The 21,458-nt window shown below is 54.7% G+C and overlaps 2 protein-coding genes and 1 pseudogene across 2 annotated transcripts; 2 read left to right on the forward strand and 1 right to left on the reverse strand.

Annotated features, from left to right (window-relative positions):
* Window positions 1-1,125: 1,125 nt before the first annotated feature.
* Window positions 1,126-4,903, forward strand: LOC131569339 (Fc receptor-like protein 4; annotated as a pseudogene).
* A 370-nt stretch (window positions 4,904-5,273) lies between these two features.
* On the reverse strand, window positions 5,274-9,887 carry LOC131569619 (cilia- and flagella-associated protein 45-like). Its single transcript, XM_058821858.1, has 11 exons — window positions 9,707-9,887; window positions 9,365-9,492; window positions 8,903-9,044; window positions 8,384-8,554; window positions 8,075-8,253; window positions 7,811-7,940; window positions 7,428-7,574; window positions 7,003-7,116; window positions 6,605-6,798; window positions 6,227-6,451; window positions 5,274-5,466 (listed from the first exon to the last, which is right to left on the reverse strand). The coding sequence occupies exons 1-11, from the start codon at window positions 9,815-9,817 to the stop codon at window positions 5,388-5,390; spliced, it is 1,620 nt and encodes a 539-aa protein (XP_058677841.1). The 5' UTR covers window positions 9,818-9,887; the 3' UTR covers window positions 5,274-5,387.
* Window positions 9,888-10,913: 1,026 nt separating this feature from the next.
* CCT3 (chaperonin containing TCP1 subunit 3) lies at window positions 10,914-21,379 on the forward strand. The gene is made up of 14 exons (XM_058821934.1): window positions 10,914-11,030; window positions 13,327-13,388; window positions 13,899-13,949; window positions 14,032-14,094; window positions 14,674-14,770; window positions 15,129-15,246; window positions 15,431-15,617; window positions 16,049-16,198; window positions 16,624-16,756; window positions 17,211-17,292; window positions 17,408-17,588; window positions 18,093-18,338; window positions 18,920-19,051; window positions 19,724-21,379. Exons 1-14 carry the CDS (start codon window positions 11,000-11,002, stop codon window positions 19,826-19,828), a joined length of 1,638 nt encoding a protein of 545 aa, XP_058677917.1. The 5' UTR covers window positions 10,914-10,999; the 3' UTR covers window positions 19,829-21,379.
* Window positions 21,380-21,458: the final 79 nt, after the last annotated feature.

A 21,458-nucleotide genomic window follows, 5' to 3' on the forward strand; every position in this document is an offset into this window, starting at 1 on the left:
CAGTGGGGCTGGGCCATGGCTGGGCCCCAGCCTTGCATTGACAGGGGTCCCCAGGATGTGCCACCCCTGGGACAGGCACCCGGCCAGGAATGTGCAGGGACATTTCTGGAAGTGCCACCACCTGGGACAGGACCCCCCCATGCCAGGATGTGTCACCCACTGGGACAGGATCCTCCTACGACAAGACCCTCCTGGATGTGCCCCCCCCAGGACAGAACCCCATCCCTTTCCCATCTGACTCTCAGCACGAACGGCCGCTTCCTTCTTTTCCAAGGAAAAGAAAGTGAAACTGTTGAGAGGGCAGAGCCCAACACCTCCATCACTCACAGCCTCCCCATCCTTCCTGGCATGCCCTAAACCAAATTTTTCCCCTCCCTTGTCTCCCCCCAACCCACACCCTGCTCAGGTGCTCCCCAGGATTGCTGAGCCAGGAACTGGGGGTGATGGCCCCTGCCACAAAGGTGAGGCAAATAAGGAAATAAGAGAAATAAAGAGAGGAAAAATTCAAGGGCGGGGGAGGGCACAGTGGCAGAGCTATCCAGGACCCCCCATGCGATGGCTGCACAGGAAACAAGCACCCCAGGTTGGCTTTGCTAGGCTGTGGGCCACCCCAAAATCTGAGGCACCCTGGGCAGGAGCTGTGACCCCTGTGCCCATCCAGCTACTGCCCATCCCTGAAACCCCCATTCCCCTGCCAAGCCAACCATGGGACCCCCATTGCCTTGGTTTCTCTCCTCCCTGGGGACCCCCATCCCAGGACTGCCAGTGCTCAGCACCACCATTGCCTTGATCCCATCCCATGGGCTGCTTCTTCCCCCAGAACCCCTATTCCCAAGGGTCCACTTTTTCCCCCTGCACCCCCAACCCTGACACCCACATGCCATGACCCCAAATCCCTGAGGACCATGTTCCCACAGCACGCCCATCCCTGAATCCCTGCAGGCATGGAGAACACAATTCCCCTGGACCCCCATTCTGCTGGACATCCATCCTTGGTTCCCCACATCCCCTGAGCCCCCCACTCCTGGCAACACCATCCCCCACCATGTCCCCAGATTATGCAGCCTTGTCCCCAGCCTGTGCCCAGCTTGTGGCCACTCTACCCCCACCAAGGGCCACCAACGCATGGGGACGGACGTGATCTCGCTTCCTTCCCCTTCATCCGAAGAGCCGCCAGCCAGGGCGCTGCTCCTGTGGGGTGAGTGCCCCGGGCACGGGCCTGACACCCCTGGGATGGGGAGGGGAGGAGGCACAGGGGGGCTGCGGGGTCCCCTGAGGTCCCCAATGCCAGCATTGCCTGTAAATGTTACCCACAGTGGACCTTGGTGGGACTGGGGATGTAGGGTGGCTTTGGGGACAGGAAGAGGGAGGAAGGAATTTGGGGATGGGGGGACAGGAATGTGGGGACTGGCACTTTTGGGCCAGATCTACTCAGGTAGATCTGGGCATAGGGACAAGGGAACTGGGATTCAGGGAAAGAAGGGGACAAGAACAGTGAGGATGTGGCCATGGGGATGGGATCATGGGGATGGGATCATGAGCTGGCGGGGGTTACCTGGGCCAGCATGGGCTGTGTCTGAGGTGTCCTCATGCCCAGGGTGTCCAAACTGTCCCCATGTTCTGCCTCAGCCCAGGGTGTCCTCAGTGTCCATGGTCCCAAGGTGTCTGTGCCACAGGGAGTGGTGCACGGGTGGCTGTGACACAGACATGTCCCCCTGCCTCTCCAAATCTTTTGGGGACCACTCTGACACACTTTCCTACAAGAACTGCTGTCCCCAGAGGGACAGTTTGGGGACAGCCCCCACACCCCTTGCCCCTGTGCTGTTTTTCCTTCAGTGCCACCCCCACTGAGCCCTGTCCCTTCTCCCTTCCAGCCCAGACCCTCAGCCTCGCTGGTGAGTCCTCGGGGGATGCCATTGCCCCACCCCGCTGTCCCCAGCCCCACACCAGCCCTGGAAGACTGGTGTCCCCTGACACCCTCAGGTGCCCAGACCACCCAGCTCCTGGTGGAGCCCCCCTGGAGGCCGGCAGTGTGGTGGGACCGGGTGACACTGACCTGCCAGGGCTTTTGGACCGCCAGTGCCACCACCTGGTACAAGGACGGATGGCGCTGGGGGCAGGAAGGACCTGACTGCCTCACTGTCGCCGAGAATGGCACCTACACCTGTGACAGACCCGGCACCGGGTGTAGCCCTGCTGTGAGAGTCTTAGATGGTGATGGGGGCGTCAGGTGTCCCCAGGCTGGCGCCTGCAGGGACCCCAAGGGCTCTGGGTGGGCTCTGCTCCATGGGTCACCTCCTGTGTGGCCAGAGCCTGTCCCCTGCTCTGGGGACATCCCAGAGCATCCCACTGTGGGGGAAACTTTTGTTGGAATTGAGGACCCCTGGTGCACCCAATGGGGGGATGCCAGTGCCATCAGGTACGACAGGACCCTTTGTCCCCTAGAGGGGCTGGTGCTGCAGATGCCAGCACGGACTGTGGTGGAGGGGGACACGGTGACACTGCGCTGCTGGAGCTGGCGGAACAACACGGTCACCTTGGTGTCATTTTACCATGAGGGGAAGAAACTGCAGGGGCACCATGATGGCACCGAGCTGTCCCTGTCCCCTCTGCAGCAGCACCACAGCGGCAACTAGCACTGTGAGGGCCAGGTGAGCAAAGGGGTTTTAAAGTGCAGGGTGTCGAAGAGGGTTACAGTGACAGTACACAGTGAGTGCAATGATGGGGACAGGGAAGCCCTGCATCATTCAAGGGTTTCCAATCACTGCATAATCCTTTATCCCTCCCTTTACTCCTCCCCGGGTCATACAAAATTTCCCAAGTCCCTCCTGGTTTCCTCCATGACTGCCCAGTTCCCCCTCCTGATCCCTCATCCCTCTCTTTGTCCTCCCCATCCCTCCCTGGATTCCCCACCCTTTCCAAGGTCCCTGCTCCACCCTCTGCTCTGCCTTCCTTCCTTGGGTCCTCCAGCCTATCTATAAACCCCAAATCATTCCCTGAGTCTCCTCAGTCGCTCTTGTGGTTTCCCATCCCTGCCTGCGTCTCTGCACCTTTCCAGGGGGTCTCAACATTGTCCCAAGGTCCCAACCTGCCTCCCAGGGTCCCCTTCTGCTCACTGGGATCCTGTCTGTGCCCCTCCAATCCCTTCCTTTCCCTCCTTTGTCTCTCACCCTTCCTGGGTCCCCAATCCCTTCCGGGTCCATCCACACGGGTCCCACTCTCAGGGGTGTCCCTGTCTGTGCAGCCCCCCAGGGGACAGGTGGCACTCGGGGACAGCCTCCTGCTGAGCTGTGCAGTGGCCGTGAGGACAGGTCCTGTGTCCTTCTCCTGGCACCAGGAGTGCTCAGGGGCACTACTGGGCACTGGCTCCCACCTGGAGCTGGGACATATTGGGGACAATGACAGCGGCCAGTACTGGTGCCGGGTCAGCAACAGGGACAGCGTGGCCGAGAGTGACCCCCTGAATGTCACTGTCCTGGGTGAGCGGGACCCTTGGGCTGGGGGTGACCCTACTCACGGCACCCCCATCCCACTTCGCCAGGTGCCAACGCCCAGTCTGTGTCCCCACAGTGCCCGTGGCCAATGCCACCATCACCACCAGTCCCCTGACACACTAAGTGTGTTCAGGTGACAACGTGACCCTGTGCTGCTCAGTGCAGGTGGGCTCAGCCACTGTCACCTTCACCTGGCTGCATCACGGGCAGGAGGTGGCCCGGGGTCCCCTCCTGGAGCTCGGGGACATCGATGTGGGACATTCGGGCACCTACCAGTGCGTGGCCACCAACCAGCTGGGACAGGACGGGCACCGCATGTTCTGGGCACTCAGCCCTGAGCTGGCCCTGGGTCACAGGTAGGGTCACACAGGGTTGCTGGGGGGGTTCTGGGCCCCTGTATTTCAGGGTGACCCCAATGTGTCCCCTCTGTCACCAGCAATGGCTGTGAATGTTGGGAGGACCCTCCTGTTCCTGCTCCTGCTCCTGGCTGTCATCGGGGGCTGTCACTTGTGGTACCACCAGGGTGGGTGACAATGGAGTAAGATGAGGTCCTACAGGAACTGGGGGGAAGCCCCACACACTGGGGGGGCTGTTGGGGCATCACCCAAAGCCCCTGACCTAGAGGAAGTTGAGCCCCCAGTGACCTTTGCTTAGGGTGCTCACAGCTTTGGGGGCCTTTTGGAAGGTCCTGGGCCAGGAAGGGCCTTGAGGAATACTGGGGTGTCACTAGGATCTCCTGGGGGCTTTTAGGCAGGTGTTGGAGAGTTGTGCAGGGATGTTGAGAGCTCTTCAGGGATTCTTGAGCAGTTTGGAGGCTTCCCTGCATTCCATTCTTGGGGTTCCTTGAGGCTTGAGGGGTGCTCAGGGGTTCAGGGTTCCTGGGGAGGGGGTTGGAGTACCTCGGTGGCTCAGGTGTCCTGGGGCTCCTCAGGGGTTCTTTGGGGTGCCAAGACCTGGCAGTCCAGTAGAAATCAGTGTCTGGTGGAGGCTCAGGGCTCCAGTGGGCATTTAAAGGTCCCCGGTGGGGTTGGGGCCCAGGGGACACCCCATGATCACCCCATCCACATTTTCTTGCAGCTCTCAGGAAATCCCAGGACAGGTGAGTGGGGAGTTCCAGCCATGACTCTGCCTGATCCCCTCCCCAGACACCCCTCAGACCCCCCATTATCCCCACAGGGCCCCCCAGAACCCCCTTATCCCCTGGAGGTGGGGGAGGGGCTGGACATGAGGGGGCAGGGGGTGAGTATGGGGGATGGGTGGGGACATGGACATGTCACCCATGGATGTCATCCCAAGCCAGGTGTCTCTTACTGTCCCCCGCCAAGGACCCCCAGGTGACCAACGCAGAGCTGCCAGGACCACATGGGCAACTGCAGGACACCAGTGACATCCATGGGAACGTGCTGTGATACTGGGGGACACTGGGAGTCCCTGTCCCATGGCTCCCGTGGTGGCCCATCCTGCCTGGGGTGATGACCATGAGTCAGGGGGGGCTGCACAGGGCACCCAGTGCTCCCCTTTCCCCCTCCCAGTGCTCCCAGTACACCCATGGCTCCCCAGGCTCCTCCCAGTGCCAGGGGACACAGGACCCATTTCCTTTGTATTTGGTCCAAAATGCAGCTTTTTGGTTAAACTGGCAGAGATGGTGTTTGTTCAGCTTTGTGGGGCTTTAGGAATGGGATTCTCCAGTTCTGCGCTGCCACTAAAACCAAGGGCTGCTGCCCCTTTCCCTCCCCATGGAGGCACAAAGATCCCAAAGGGCTGAGAGAAGAACAATTTCCTGAAACAGCAACCAGAGAACAAAACCAACAGCAACAAGGTTCAGAGTCCAAAGGGTCACACAAGGAACGATTTCCTGGCAAAGCCCCCAATGAGTTCCTGCTGGGGCTGGGCCTAGGAGGGGGCTCTGCTGGCTCGGCTCCGCGCCCTGCGCTCCACCTGGGCAAAATATTTGTCAGGAATTCCGGTGGCTCTGCAGAGGAAAGAATCCATCAGGCTGTAGTATATGGTAGAGATAATTCATGCTATTAATGTATAAAATATTGTAAAATCCAAGCTATGTCTTTTGACCACCCCAGCTGGGAGCAGAGTCTTATTTTCATTCAATTAGTTCCCGGACTAGGTAAAGAAAATATCGAGTTTGTAAACGTAAAATGGAACCTTCCTGGGCCATGATCACTGACTTCCCTGGAATGTCTGGGCTACTCAAGAGTGATCTGCACCTTGAAGATAGTATCTTCTACCAGCACCTCCTTGTTACTTGTGAATGTGGAGTGCTCTGACAACATCTAGACACCTGGAACCAGACTTTTGTCTAACCCTGCACATGTATAGCCCCGATTCTGCATGTGAAGGGACACAAAGGAACATTCGGTCATCTCTGCCTCAGGTGAAATAAACTGTATAAGAGCTCGCTTCGCGCTTCGGGTGAACCTTCGGGAGAGTCTGACACCCAGAGGTCAGATCTGTGTTCACCCAGCACCAAACCCCGGCTCGACACTGCCTTGGCTGTGGTGGTTTTTTTCCCCGATCGAAATTCTGCTTCGCTGACAATTTAATAAATCATTGCTAAATTTTCTTTTCAATTTAGCTCTCGGTTTGATCATTTATAACAAGGCTCCCGATGGATCTGGGACCGTGGCCCCACAGGATGGTCCCGTTTGCTGAGGATGCAGAAGGAGCCGGGTGGTCCAGCTGGGACACCAGGAAGGAGCCCTGAAAGCAGCACTGACCTGAACTCCAGCAGCTTCTGCTGTCTGAAATGAGCGAGGCGCTGGCTGCGCTGCCGGACCTCCTGCTGCAGCCGCCGGCCCTCCTCAATGCCGGCCGCCCGCTCCCTCTGCCGCTGCTGCTGCAGCTCCTGGATCTGCCGCCGGAGATCTTCAGCATGGGCACGCTGCCGGAGCTCCCTCTGCTCCTGCTCCAGCTTCTCCCGCTCCAGCTGCTCCTGATGGGCCCTGTGGGAGAGCCGGGCTGGCTCAGGGACCCTGCCACAGCCCCTCACACCTGGCACAGCACCTGGGCTGGCACTGGAGCCCCTAGAGCAACTAGCTGGAACTGGGAGCCCCCTGGCCACCACCTCAGCCATCCCTCAGTCCCATGTGCCTCACCTGAGCACCCTCTGGAATTCCCGGTGGTCCTGCTGCACCTGCATGGCCAGGTACTGCTCCTTCTGGGCCACCTGCTCCAGCTGGTCCTGCTTCAGCTGCTGCTCCAGCTCGGCCTTCTTCCGCGCCTTCTCCAGCTCCCGCCGCCGCCATTCCCGGTCTGCGACCTCTTGGCTCCTCTTGGCCCTCAGAGCATCCTGCCCAAATAGGGGACAGTGCTGAGCTTCCCTCAGGGGCACCTATGGAAGCCCTTGGCCGTGGCTTTGGCTCTGCTCCAGGATGTACCCTGGTTCCAGGGGCTGGTCCTAGAGACCCCCCACATCCAGGGGCGCTGCCCCTTCACCAGTCTGGGGACAGGGGCGGTGGCAGGGGAGCACATCACCTGTTCCTGGGCCACTCACCTGCTCTGCCTGCCAGGCCTGGGCCCGCTCCTGTGTGGCCCTGAGCCGGGCCAGCTCCTTCTCCTTCTCCAGACGCAGTTGTTGCTGCTCCGCCTCCAAGGCAGCCTCACGCTCCTACGGAGGACAGAGCCCCACGGTGTAGGACAGAGACCCAGGGCGGGACAGAGCTCCATGGTGTGGGGCAGAGTCCTGGGGTGGGACAGAGCTCCAAGATGGGACAGAGCCGTGGGATGGGACAGAGCCCCAGGGTGGGACAGAGCCCCAGGGTGTAGGAGAGAGCTCCGGGGTGGGACAGAGCCCTGGGGTGAGACAGAGCCTCAGGATGGGACAGAGCCCCAGGATGGGACAGAGCCCCAGGGTGGGACAGAGCCCAAGGACAGCTCCTGCAGCCCCTGCCCACCCCACCAGGAGCCCACTGCTCTCACAGCCTTCTGCCGCTGCTGCTCCAGCACCCGCTCATCCTCCAACCTCTCCTGCTCCCGCTGTTGATCCTTCAGCCTCTGGCTCTCCATGTTGAAACGTTTAATATCAGCATGGATTTGCTTTAGTCGCTCCTGTTTCTGCTCCCAGGCCTGGAAATGCCATGCAGGGTTGGAGACCACCAAGCTGAGTGCTCCTTCCTCCTCCTCCTCACCCAGGGCAGGGAGGCTTTGGGCCACCTCCCTGGGATTTCACAACATTCCCAAGGGACCAGAGCTCTGATCCTGCTGGCTGCTGTCCCCACTCCCTGAGTGTGGCTGATCCAGCTCTGCCAATCCATTTCCAGCCAGGTGGAAACCTCCCTGCACCCCCTATTCCCTGCTCCCACCTTCTGATCCTCTCTTTTCATCTGCTCCAGTCGCTCCAGCTGCCTCTGGCCCTCCTGGTACAGCTCCTCAGCCCTCAATGCCCGCTCCTCTGCATTCTGCTCCATCTGTTTCACAATGCCCTGCCGGGCTCTGGGAATACAAGAGCCGAAGGGTTTCCTATGGCTTCATCCTGCTCCCCATCATGGGCATGCTGGCATGGACAGGGCTGGTGTGGTTGGAATGGGCCAGATGCCTCCATGGGGAAGAGGGAGCCTCCTGCTCACCTCATCAGCTCCTGCTTCCTCTGGCGCTCCAGCTCCTCCTGGACCTCCATGCCCTTCTCCCGCTCCATTTCCATCATCTTGTCCAGGCGCTTCTCTTCCTCTGCCAGTTCCTTGAGGATCATCTGCTTCTCCAGGACTTGCTTGTCCCGGATCATGTTGCACTTGGCATTGAGGAGCAGCTGTGGGGACAAGAGGTGTCTGTGGACACAGGGAGCAGGGAGGGCCAGGGAAGGAGAGGAAGAGCCTGGGAGCACAAGGAGCAGGGGAGACTCAGCAATGCCAGGTGATAGAGGGGAGCTCCGGCCCTACCGCGTTCAGTTCCCGCACATCTTCCTCCTGCTCCAGCCTCATCCTCGTCACCCGCTGCAGCAGCTTCTGCTCCTCCTGCTGCAGCTCCTCCTCCATGTCTCTCCAGCGGTTCCTCTTGTCCTCCAGCTCTGCCTTTCTCTGCTCCTCGATCTGGGCGTTTTTTAGGGCTTCCTATGGGTACAGAGAGCGCTGCCCAATCCTGGGCACCTTCCCAAGGGCTCACAGGGGTCACACTTCAGGTGCTGCACTCCCAACACTGAGTGGGAACATGTCAGGCTCCTGGCATATCCATGGGCACCCCTCCCCACACCTCTGGGCAGACACCCCGTGCCCTTGGAAGGCTGGAAGTGCTGGGCACAATTTCAGGGATGCTGCCCAGCTCTCAGAGGAGCCATGAGCCCTGCAGCCTCCCCTGCGCCCCAAAACATTAGGGACAAAAGGGATCCCCTTGTTGAAGTCACCACCCCTAGAGCCTGCCAGTGAGCAGGAAAAGGGAGAAGCAGAAAGGGAAATGCCTACAAAAGCAGCGTCCTGTCTGGCTCTCAGCGTCTTCAGCCTGTCCCAACGCTCCACCTCAGTCAGGGCTCGAGCTGATTCCTTAAGTTTCTCATATTCCTTTTCCCCAATGATGAGACACGGCTGGGGCTTCTCCTGGGGAATGCTGGGGAGCACAGAGAGAGAGCTCAGAGGCACAGAGACCCCAACAGGTCCCTGTGCTCCCTGAGCTGCCCACTCAGCCAACAAACCAGGCCAGATCAATGTGGGAAGTGCTGGGGAAGCCGTGGGGACCCGGCTCTCTTGTTTTGGGGCGAGGCAGGAAGGGAAAGTGTGGTGAAAGTGGCACCAGGCTGGGATGCAGGGGGCAGGATCCCCGGGGGTGGTCAGAGCACACTGCCAGTCTCTGCGCCCCAGAGATTTTGAGATGCTGCACTGACACCTGCTGGGCCCCAAAAACCCCTCAGGGCTGGGGCACAGCCTTACATGAGCTCCCGGATCAGGTCCTTGGTGATCACTTGGATGGTCTTGAGCTTGGGCTTGAAGGAGAGCAGCTCTCGAGGATGTTTTGGCACATCCTTAGAGATCACCACAGGGTCGCTGGAGCCCGTCACCTGCAGAATAGAAAAGTTTGAGGGATCCGAACCCCTTCCCTCTCCTGGCGCTCCCCGGACACCGAGGGATCCCAGCGGGAGCTCTGGGCCCTCTGCCGGGATCGGCCGCGGGGTGTCGGGGGCACGTCCGGAGGGGACAGAGGGGCCGGGGGTCAGCGGGAGGAGCTGGACATCCTGCGGGGTGTGGGGGTCTGGGGGAGCCATCGGGACGGACGGACTGAAATCCCGGCGGTGAAAGCTGGAGACGGCGGGCGAGGAGGGACCTCCGGGACGAGCCCCGGGCGCGGAGGGACCGGGATCCTGTGGCGGCAGTCACGGCTGCCATCCCGCTGCCACTGCCGGGGCTGTCGGTGGTATTTTTCCTGTTGTCCTGGAGCCGACCGCCACAATGTGGTGGAACCGACGGCTGGGATGTGTCTGAACCGAGGGTGACAGCGTCTCCAAAGCCACTGTCGCGATGTGTCGGGACGGACTGTTGCCATGGCAACGCCCCAACAGCTCGCAGGGCGTGACGGGCAGGGGTGGGGAATTGGGGATGGTGCCTCAGGCAGGAGGGGCGGGGCTTACGCTGAAATAGGCGGGGCTTGGCAGAGCTGTGTCCGTCCCCCCCTCCCTGGGGACGTCGGAGCGTCACCAGTGACGGCCCCGCCCCTCCTCATAAGCCCCCCACCCCTTATCTTTGCCCCGCCCTCTCAAGCCCCGCCCCTCAGCTCAGTTCTGCCCCTCCACCCCAGCCCCGCCCCTCTCACTGCCCCGCCCAGTCCCTCCTGACTCCGCCCAAACCACGCCCCCCGTTGTGGCCCCGCCCCTCCACGCGGTCGTGGGGTCTCTGCATCCCCAGTCAGGGGTCTCCCCCTTGTAACCCATCAGGAGCCCCCTGCCCTCCCCCAGCCCCAAATCATGACTATCTAACCCTGGAAAGAAAAGGATCCGTTTATTGGGGCGGTGGGGTGGGCGCAGCGGCACCGCACCCACCCAGCCAAATAATATTAATAAAAATTACTTTGGTCCTGACAAAACTGGGGCCGGGGCACACCCGGCTGGTCCACGGCGGGGGTTAAGGCAGGCAGAGCCCCGGAGGGGCTTAGAGGATCCGGCGGTCCCGAGCGCGGCCGACACGGTCGGACAGGCGGGGCCGCCTCACCCTCCGTCCTTCCGCTGGGCTCCTGCAGGGCGGGCTGGGCGAGACCACCCTGCTGAGCGAGGGGGGCTCACTCAGCTCTGTCTCTACGAGTCGAGTTCGCCCGTGACATCTCGCACCCGCTGCCTTCCGCATGCAACGGGGAGGCAGCAGCGAAACGTCCACTCCGCGCCCAGCCCCGCGGGACCCGCCGCTTCTCCTCCTGGGCTGTGCAGGGTTCCGTTCCTCCCCTCCGCACGGCATTGGGTGCGGCGGGCTCTCCGCCCCCTGCATTCAGCGTCACTTCCCAGCCGAGCGCGCCATTGACGGCGGTGGCGGGGGGGGGCGGTGTGGCGGCTCCGCGAGGCTCCAGAAGGTTCCGCCGCGATGATGGGCCCGCGCCCCGTCTTGGTTCTCAGTAAGTTCCGATCGGTTTGTCGTGCGCAGAGAGCGCTGGTTATTAGTGCACCTCATAGCTAGGGTGGTGAAGGGGTAGTGGAGGTTATTTGATGCTGGGTTTATTAGGATAGTGATTCGTATGATGCCGTAGCCTCCGAGCTTTAGGAGAGGGGCAGCTAGTAGCATGGAGCCGGCAATGGGGGCTTCTCCGTGGGCTTTCGGGAGTCATAGGTGTAAATCGTATAGGGGGCTTTAACTATGAAGGCTAGGAGTAGGGCTGGGCTTGCCACTAGGCTCGATCAAAAGGTTTAATGTGCGATATGAGAGTTTAAATATTGGGAACTGTAATGCACCGATTTGGTTGTGTAGGTAGAGGATGGCAATTAGCAACGGGAGTTAGCTGGCGTGCTTGTAGAATAGAAGGTAAATGCCGCGTTTAGACGCTCTAACAATAGAGCGGGCCCGGCCCGCGCTGCCGGGCGGAGGGCGCGGGGATGGCCGGTCCGGACCCCCGCCCCGCCGTGCCGCCATGTTGCGGCTCCTCATGGCCGGGCTCCCTTTCACGGCCCGTTCCGGCCGGGCCCGCCTGTCCTGCCGGGGATCCAGCTCTTGGGTCTCCGGAGCTGCTGGAGCGGGTCTAGAGGAGGCCACGGAGAGGCTCCAAGGGCTGCAGCTCCTCCGGGAATCGCTGCCGCTCGGCGCGGCCCGAGCTCCCCCTGGCAGCTCCCTGCCCACGGCCGCTGGGATCCTGTGCCGGCAGGAGCAGGATCCCGGAGCCCCGCTGCCCTCGGACATTTTCTGGCAGCGTTCCGTGCTCTCGGCTGTCCTCGCGTCTTTCTCAGCGCGTTGCTTTGTGTTGCCCCGTCTGAACCCCATATGACCCCCAATTCTTGAGAGCTGCTGGAGCGGGTCTAGAGGAGGCCACAGAGATGCTCCAAGGGCTGCAGCCCCTCCGGGAATCGCTGCCGTCCCCGGCGTGGCCCGAGCTCCCCCTCACTGCTCCCTGCCCACAGCCCAGAGCCCGCTGCCCTCAGACATTTTCTGGCAGCGTTCCGTGCTTCCCGCTGTCCTCACATCTTTCTCAGCACGTTGCTTTATCCTGCCCCGTCTGAGCCCCATGTGAACCCCAGTTCTTGGGGAGTCAGCCCAGAGGAGGCCACAGAGATGATCCAGGGGCTGCAGCCCCTCTGCTCTGGACACCGGCTGGGAGAGCTGGGAGTGTTGAGCCTGCAGAAGTAAAAGCTCCAGGGAGACCTCAGAGCCCCTTCCAGGGCGTAAAGCGGCTCCGAGGGGGCTGGAAAGGTACTTGAGGCAAGGGCAGGTAGTGATAGGGTAAGGTGAGACAGTGGGAAGAAATTCTTCCTCCTTGTGACAGTGGTAGGGCCTTGGCACACATTGGTCAGAGAATATGTGGCTTCCCCATGCCTGGAAGTGTCCAAGACCAGGTTGGACAGAGCTTGGAGCTTTACTCTAGTAGGCGTCCCTGCCCATGAAAGGGTTTTGGAATGAGATAGTCTTTAAGGTCCACTCCAGCCACTCAGACCATTCTGTGATTCTCTCACCATCCACCAACATAAGGTATTCCCAGAGTTTTGGGTTTTTTTTTTCTGTTTGGGTATCTCATTCTCTACTGCATCTACTGTTCTCTGTTAACCCAATAGGCAGCAATAGGCAGACTGTCGTAGCCCACCGCTCCTTTTCTGAGCCTGCTTGCCTGAGATGTGGTGCTGCTCTTGCTGCTGTTTCCTTTTGTTCTGTCTTACACCTCCCTGTGCATGTGCATCTGCTCCTGAATAAATCTGGGTGTGCTCGGGCCAGGCTTGCAGTAGCAGAAAAGCCCAAATATGCCCCAGGGCTGAGTTTGTTGATAGCTGCTCTCCAGCTGAGGTTGTGAACTCCAGCTGCTGCTCACCCTCATGTGCCAAAGTAACATTGATGGATTAACTTTAGATCACTCAGTTCTGCTTACTGTACATGAACCTTTCTTGACTGAGCACTATTGTACAACAGCAGCTCCTCAGCTTTGAGAGCTGGCAGATCCTAGGGAGTCACTGCAGTTTGATTTTCTGGGGTAATAGGTTCTGTTTTGGGGTTGCAAAGCTTTGTCTCAGGATGCTAACAGGGAGTTCTGTTATAATAGGGAATGTTGGTTTTCACTGACAGTTTTCTATCAATGTGATTCTCATCATGACTGCACTATTTGTATTGTAAACTCTGAATTTCAATCTGGTCACTTGTTAAATGTGTGACTGAGAGGTGACTGCATCCTTGATGTTTTGTACTTGATTAATATTATTTTTTTCTGTATTCTTTAGGTCAGAATACAAAACGTGAGTCTGGAAGAAAAGTCCAGACAGGAAACATCACTGCTGCAAAGGTACCAAATTCTCAGTCTGTTTTTGTGTGTATTCATATACTTCAGAGGGAAAACTGAATGTGTAACATATTTTCTCTATTTGATATGAATGTAGAGTAGAAGAAGAAGCAACATAGAAAATAATTTTCTATGTTAGCAGAAGATTTCTGTACTATTACATAAAAATTCTGTATCTAAACCAAAATATCTGCATTGTTCATGTAATGGGTTACCCTATAAATAACCATGGAGGGATTTAGCCAACCAAACCCCTTTTCTCTGCAAAGTCTGAAAGTCTCTCAGTTTTGACATCTGACTGAGAGAATAATTTAGAGTGGTTCCAGTGTCTTGATAATCCCCATATTCTCATTTCCATACAATTCTTAACCTGCATCTCAACAACTCAATCAACTCCACAGCAGAGTTGTTGGATGACTTCAGTTTTGCAGGGGCAGCTGATTTCACTGTGGGGTTTTTTTAGACTTTTTGCTGCCCTCCTGTATTTTACCTCATTTCTTTGATTCCTCCCAGACTATTGCTGACATTATCCGAACATGTTTGGGACCGAGAGCAATGATGAAGGTAAGAACTTGTCCTGCAGCTGATTAGAAGTGACACACACATGGGACAGAGCAGTCAAGTGTTGATTCTCTTGTGGTTACAGATGCTTTTGGACCCCATGGGTGGAATTGTGATGACCAATGATGGCAATGCTATTCTTAGAGAAGTAAGTTTCTCCTAAAGGATTTTCTTGCTTAACCTTAAGTCAGTGTGTGCCTGAATCTTGGGGTGACAATGGAACTGTGTGATCTCCCCACCTCTCCTGAGAGCCAGCAAGTGCTAACCAGCTGCTCCAGGAAAGGTTCTCATTGGGGAGAAATGAAATATCCAGCAAGTATTCTTGCTCTACAGAAATGTAGGTTTGATCCTAGAGTGGGAAATTTTTATGGAGTGTTTACAAGACTGATGCAAATTCTTTGGTAATTTGAGCTATTATGAACTGCATTGAGACTTTTTGAGTAGATGGTGTTCACAATGCCACATGATGAGAGCTAGAAATCATTATTGTGTGTCTGTTAAAAGAACATTCTAAAAATTGAAATGCCTGAAAAACAGCGAAGAGACACAATCCTGTCAAATACAAGGGCTTGGTTTTGGTCTCGACAAGGAAGAAAAAGCCTTGCTGTTGTTGGACAGAATGCCTTTGATTGTATTAAAGGTGTGGTATTTGTTCCATTGAGTGACATGAGCCATTTCTGCTTTAATATTCTGAGACAAATCCATGCCCATCCTTGCTCCTACCTAGATTCAAGTCCAGCATCCAGCTGCAAAATCAATGATAGAGATCAGCCGCACTCAGGACGAAGAAGTTGGAGATGGGACCACATCTGTCATTATTCTTGGTAAGGAGACAGACTGTCAAACACTTTGCATAAAGGCTAAAGTTCACCCATTTTTGTAAGCAGAGCCCATGATGAGACACATCCTAATTATTTACTAATCTTGAAATGGAGAGGGGTTTTTACTGTGCAAGAGCATGCTAGGTTGATGACACTCAAAGGTGATCAGCTCCACACTTTGGAAAGTTGTTCTTTCCCCATGATAACCACAGTTAACTGTAAAGAAAGGTATAGGTGATGTTAAAGTTCTCTCTGTGGATAGAAGAGATATTTTTTTTCTAGTATGTGCTCTCCTTTCTTGACTGTTGATTGTCGTACTAACTTACTTGGGAGATAATGATTTATTTTTAATTTTTTTTAGCTGGAGAGATGCTCTCTGTTGCTGAACACTTTCTTGAGCAGCAGATGCACCCAACTGTGATAATCTGGGCTTATCGTAAGGCTCTGGATGACATGATCAGTATTCTGAAGAAAATTGGGTGAGTATGGGCTGGTGGAAGTTAGAGAGGAGGGATGTGAACTTCCTGTACTGCTTTGAGCTGCTCCTTCAGGCACTTGTGCCAGTCAAACACAAGTTAGCAAAACTGAAGAGGGAGTCAGAAGGGTTAGATTGTTGCTTGGAATTAACACTCAGTTTGCTCTTTGGTTTTTCCTTTATCTCAGCACTCCAGTGGATGTGAACAATAAAGAGATGATGCTTAAAATAATTAAGAGTGCAATAAACACCAAGGCAATAAACCGCTGGTCTGACTTGGCCTGCAGCATTGCTCTTGATGCTGTTAAGACTGTGGAGTTTGAAGAAAATGGCAGAAAAGAAATTGATATTAAAAAATATGCAAAAGTAGAAAAGGTGAGTTTGTCCTGAACTGTTTCTTATCCTCGTGCTCCTTTCTTGTTCTAGACTAGTTTATTGTAGGGTGTGTTGGGAAGAATTTTGTGTTACTTCTCTGCAGTCTGCAGACATAATCCTTGAAGACATTTCAGTCAGTGTTGTCAGCCATGCTCATTTACAATGCCAACAGGGGCTGCTATCTCAACTCTTTTAAAAAGAGTACCTGTCAAAAATAAAATTTCAGTTGGATTTGGAAGATGGAAAATGAAACATGTTGTCAGCAGAATGTTTAAAAATTCTTAAGTTCTTTTGTGGCTTCCCACTTAAAATCTAAATCCGTTTGTGCTTAAAATTAAACTTGTGTAGTGATCTGGATGCACTGGGGTTACTTGGGAGATGTTTTTGTAAACTAAACAGACTCACCAGATTTTCTGCCTTGTGTCTGTCAGATCCCAGGTGGGTTTAGTGAAGACTCGTGTGTTTTGCGTGGAATTATGGTGAATAAAGACGTGACCCATCCCAGAATGCGTCGCCTTATTAAGAATCCGCGCATCGTCCTTCTGGATTGCTCACTGGAGTACAAGAAAGGAGAGAGCCAGGTAAGAGACATCTGCAGGTCTTGATGTAGGATGAGTAAAACAAACAAACGCAGATGGATTTTTAAAACTGCAGGTGGAGAAAGGCTTTCTGTGTTCTACCTTTCAGAGGTCTGTTGAATGTGGGGGCTAATTCTGCTGTGGGCTCTAGAAAAATAGAAGTGAGGCTACAGCATTTTGACTCACTGAAGCAGCTACAGTGATTTATGTATCTAAGTGCTGGTCAAGAGCAAAAGAAATATTTCTGAGCTTGAAATAAGCTTAATGCTCAACTGGCACAGTGTCATAATTTATTTGATCCGTGGTTTTCATCCCTGACTCTTTCCCTGGTTGTACTGGAGGAGTTGAGCTGCTTGAAGCTGGGGAAGGTGTGTCTAAAACTGAAGGTTGGAATGAACACCTCAGCTGTTTACACCTCTTTTATACAGACTGACATTGAAATTACTCGGGAGGAAGACTTTGCCCGAATCCTGCAGATGGAGGAAGAGTACATTCAGCAGATGTGTGAGGATCTGATAAGAGTCAAGCCAGATCTGGTCATCACAGAAAAAGGAGTTTCTGGTAATGGCACACGTGATCCTTGGTGTTGAATTCATCTCAGTGAGGTTCACTGTGTTAAATGTACTGCTCAGGAACTTAGAAAAAACCCAACCAAAACTAAAAACACAACAGCAAACTAATACAACTCCTCCCAAACCTGGTGTACACCAGCAGACAGAGCATTGAAGTTCATCCTTGATGTTGCTTTTTGAAATTAGGCTCCTACAGTAATATTTTGCTTTTCCAGCATTTGGGAAAGATACCAAAATACAAGTGAAGCTGAGTCTTAACCCCTGGAGAGCTGTGCTACCATTTTGCCTTGCAGCTGGTTTAAAAAGCTACATTTAGGTGCTTTTCTCGTGTATAACCCTTTTTGTTTCAAAGACTGGAATTAAAATAGCTGAGTTGATAACTGAGATGATATTTGACATGATATTGCTGGTTCATTACTGAAATTCCACAAACCTGGTTTCAGACCTGGCCCAGCACTACCTGATGAGAGCCAACATCACCGCCATCCGCAGGGTGCGGAAGACTGACAACAACCGGATTGCCAGGTGGGTGTTGGCTCCTGTCTGGAGCCCATTCCCACTGTGCCTGACACGGAATTGTTGTGCTCTTGCTCTCTCAGCTCTGATTTTGAGTGTCTGGTGCTGTGCTTTGCTGTGCCAGGGCCTGTGGGGCTCGCATCGTCAGTCGCACCGATGAGCTCCGGGAGGAGGATGTGGGAACTGGTGCCAGGCTCTTTGAAGTGAAAAAAATAGGAGATGAGTATTTTGCTTTCATCACTGATTGCAAAGATCCTAAAGCTTGCACCATCATCCTGAGGGGAGCCAGCAAGGAAATCCTAGCGGTGAGTGAGTGAGTGCATGGGCTGCTTCACCTCCTGTGCCAGCCACCTTTGTGGTGAGTCGTGGCCAGCAGACTGTGGGCTGGGCTTTCAGCTGGTGTGGTGCTGCAGGTAATAATGAGAAGGGCAGTGGAGTGAGGAAGGGTCTGGAGCACAAGGAGGAGCTGGGGGGATTCAGCAAGGACCTTACTGCTCCCTGTTTAGTACTACCTCACAGAAGGGTCTAGCCCACTGGGGGTCAGGCTTTTCATCCTAGAAACAGGGCAAGAGGTTTAGATTGGATATTAGGAGAAATTTCCTCATGGAAAGTGTGGTCAGACCCTGGCACAGAATACTCAGGGCAGTAGTGGAGTCACCATCCCTGGATGGATTTAGCAAATGTATGGATGTGGCACCTTGGGACTTGGGTTAGTGGCAGCCTTGGCAGTGCTGGGGGAATGTTTGGACCTGATTATGTTAGGAGAGCTTTCCAGCCTCAAAAATGTTGTGATTGTGTCCCTGTTGCAGGAGGTGGAGCGCAACCTGCAGGACGCCATGCAGGTGTGCCGCAACGTGCTCATGGATCCGCAGCTGGTGCCTGGCGGGGGAGCCACTGAGATGGCTGTGGCCCATGCACTGACAGAGAAGTCCAAGGGCATGACAGGAGTGGAGCAGTGGCCCTACCGTGCAGTGGCCCAGGCCCTGGAGGTCATTCCCCGCACGCTGATCCAGAACTGTGGCGCCAGTACAATCCGTGTTCTGACTTCACTCAGGGTAAGGAATGTGCCACCAGGAGAGACTCAGCCCTTCTCTGCTTCACCAGCTCCACCTGGGATCAGGCACCGTTCAGAACAGTGCCCTTGTTGTGCTGTCAGTAACATGTTGTATAAACTCCAAAAGCAAGAATGTTCTCGTGACCTGTTACAGTTTCCTCAGGCCGTAGTTGTGGTGGGGTTCACAGGGGTCCCAAGACCAGGGAAGAGATGAGAATCTTGTTTCAGAAGGCTGATTTATTATTTTATGATATGTATTATATTAAAACTATACTAAAAGAATAGAAGAAAGGATTTCATCAGAAGGCTTGAAAGGAAAAGTAATGGAATGATAATAAAATCCTGTGACTGTGATTGGCCATTAATTAAAAACAACCACATGAGACCAATCACAGATCCACCTGTTGCATTCCACAGCAGCAGATAACCATTGTTTACATTTTGTTTCTAAGGCCTCTCAGCTTCTCAGGAGAAAAAATCTTAAGGAAAGGCTTTTTCATAAAACATGTCTGTGACACGTAGTCAGTTTGAGACTCCAGAGGGGAAATTGCCATCTCACCCACCCTGTCCTTCTGCTTCCAGGCCAAGCACACTCAGGAAGGCAGCCAGACATGGGGGGTGAATGGGGAGACTGGAGCCCTGGTTGACATGAAGGAGCTGGGGATCTGGGAGCCCTTGGCTGTCAAACTTCAGACCTACAAAACAGCTGTGGAGGTAAGGAGAGATGGAAACTTGAGTCTCTGTGGGTATCATCTGGGACAGGAGGGCATCCTTGCCTGCATGCTGAGGTGTTTGGGTAGGCATCACACCCAGTGCAGGGCATGCTGGTGTCTGAACTCATTGCTGGAGGTTGGATAATGAGGGAAGTGGGAGCCCAGACTCAGGCTTTCCCAGGGCTCTTGATCCTGCAGCTGAATTTCATCATAGTACATCCCACCTTTTCCTGTAAACAGTGCAGAGTGCTCTCACTGCTTCCAGTGCCAGACAGAGCTGTGCCTGAGCAATCCTGTGCCAGCAACATGCTGGAATCATCAGTGGTTGTTGGAGCTTTGTCCCTCTGGCTGGCTGGGGCTGCCATGTCTCTGCTGCCCTTCTCACTTTGATCCTGCCCTTACCTTGCTGGTGTTGGATCAAAGGCTGTTCCTCTAGGGATACTGTGTCCCTTCTGTATCAGTCAATAAGAAAAAAGGGTGTCCTTGTTTCCATGGTGGTGGGAGAGCAGCCCCTTGCTGCTCCCACAAGCCTGTGAGACACCTTCCCCTTTCCTGTGCTGAAAGAGCCATTTCAGCCCAGGCTGATGATTGTGTGGTGTGAAAGCTGCGCAGGTTGGGTTTTGTTTTTTGTCATGAGCTCTAAATGAGCTCTGGGTTTGGGGTTTCTCTGCAGACTGCAGTCCTCCTCCTCCGTATTGACGACATCGTTTCGGGGCACAAAAAAAAGGGTGACAACCAAAGCAAGCAGTCTGCAGCACCAGAGACAGCCCAGGAGTGAGAGGTTGAGTCTTCCCAGGGGAGAACCAACTGCCTTGACCTTGGCATGGAGAGGAGCTCAATGCAGTGGCCTCAAGGCTGAGCCTGGAAAAGTTTATTTCAAGTCCAGGAGGGATGGAAAATACCCTGGGCATGGGGAAAAGGCAGTGACAACACTGCACTGCTTGTGGGGTGAGGGTTACTGACTGAGAATTCTCTTCACCTCAAAATAAATACGTTGTTTCAGGCTGTTTCTGTCTTCAATCCTTGTGCTGGGATGGGCTGGGCAGGGGGTCTGTGCCAAGCCCGGGAGGTTCAGCCAGGCCAAGGGCAGGTGCTGCACCTGCATTGGGGCACCCCAAAATACAGGCTGGGGAGGATGGATGGAGAGCAGCCCTGGGAAGGATTGGGGGGATGGGACATTGACAAGAAGCTCAGCACGCAGTGGCACCGGGCACTGAGAGCTCTGAAAGCCAAAACTGTCCTGGGCTCATCTCCAACAGCATGGGCAGCGTGTGAGGGGGAGATTTCTGCCCCTCTGCTCTGTCCCCTCTGGAGACACTGCCTTGTTAGAGCTTCCTCCAGCTCCGGGGTAGGGCCAGAGAATGAGATACTGGGGAGGAACTCCCTGTGAAGATGGTGAGGCACTGACACAGGCTGAGAGAAGCTGGGGCTGCCCCATTTTAAGGCCTGCTTGGGAGAAGACTTAGAGCAACCTGGGCTAGTGGGAGGGGGTTAGAACTGGACAGTCTTTAAGGTCCCTTCCAAACAAAAGCAGTCTGTTATCCTCTTATTCCATTATCACTTTACTCTGATTCTACAAGAGGAAGAGGAAATCCCCCGTTGTGAGCCTGGCTGAAGAGATTTACTCTCACTGCACTCTGCAGATAACCTGGCTTTGAGAGCACAGTGGTGCAAGCAGCGTGTCACAGGGTGATTTTATGATTATGCTTTATTCCCTTATCTCAGCTTTATGCCCAGAAAACCAATGCTGCAGCTTTAAGATGGAGCCAGAGGTGAGGTGGGCAGCCCTGAGCTCCTGGGCAGGCTCTGTTCAAGCTCCTCTCTGGGTTCTCGGGGCGGACCGGGACATTGTTCCTTTTCTTGGATTGGGTTGGTGTTTTCTGCTACTAAAGTGAAGCAAAAGGGTTTTTTCCCTTCCCGTCCCCTGCCTGGAGGCTGTACCGGGAATCCTCTCGGTGCTTTGTTATTTTTCTCTGAGCTATTCCCGCTTGCTTTTTTCTTTTTCGGCCACTCGGGGGAGCCGGCGGGACCGGGACCGCCCCGAACCCGAGGCCTCGAAGGAGCTGAACCGACACAAGAAAGGAAATTAAAATTAAATCTTCAGCCGCTGCAAGAAGACCCTCGCCAGAAATCCAACAGGTTCCAGCTCCTATGAACACTTTTCTGCTCTGTCCTCATAGACAAAAAGGGCAGACACGACCTCTGCCTCCCAGTCACACAGCAAGGTGGGATGTAAGTTTCAAAGTGTTTTTCCCTTTTTTTCCTTGTATTTTTTTTTGTTGTAGTTTCTGTTTTTTAATGTTAATAAATACAGGTCTTTTCACTTTCATCCCCTGGTATCCATTTCTCTCACTGGCAGAAGAAAGAGGACTTACTGAAGCCCTCTCTCTTTTGACAAAAACAATCAT

The sequence above is a fragment of the Ammospiza caudacuta genome, chromosome 30 (genome assembly GCF_027887145.1).
Source record: "Ammospiza caudacuta isolate bAmmCau1 chromosome 30, bAmmCau1.pri, whole genome shotgun sequence".
NCBI classification, from domain to species: domain Eukaryota; kingdom Metazoa; phylum Chordata; class Aves; order Passeriformes; family Passerellidae; genus Ammospiza; species Ammospiza caudacuta.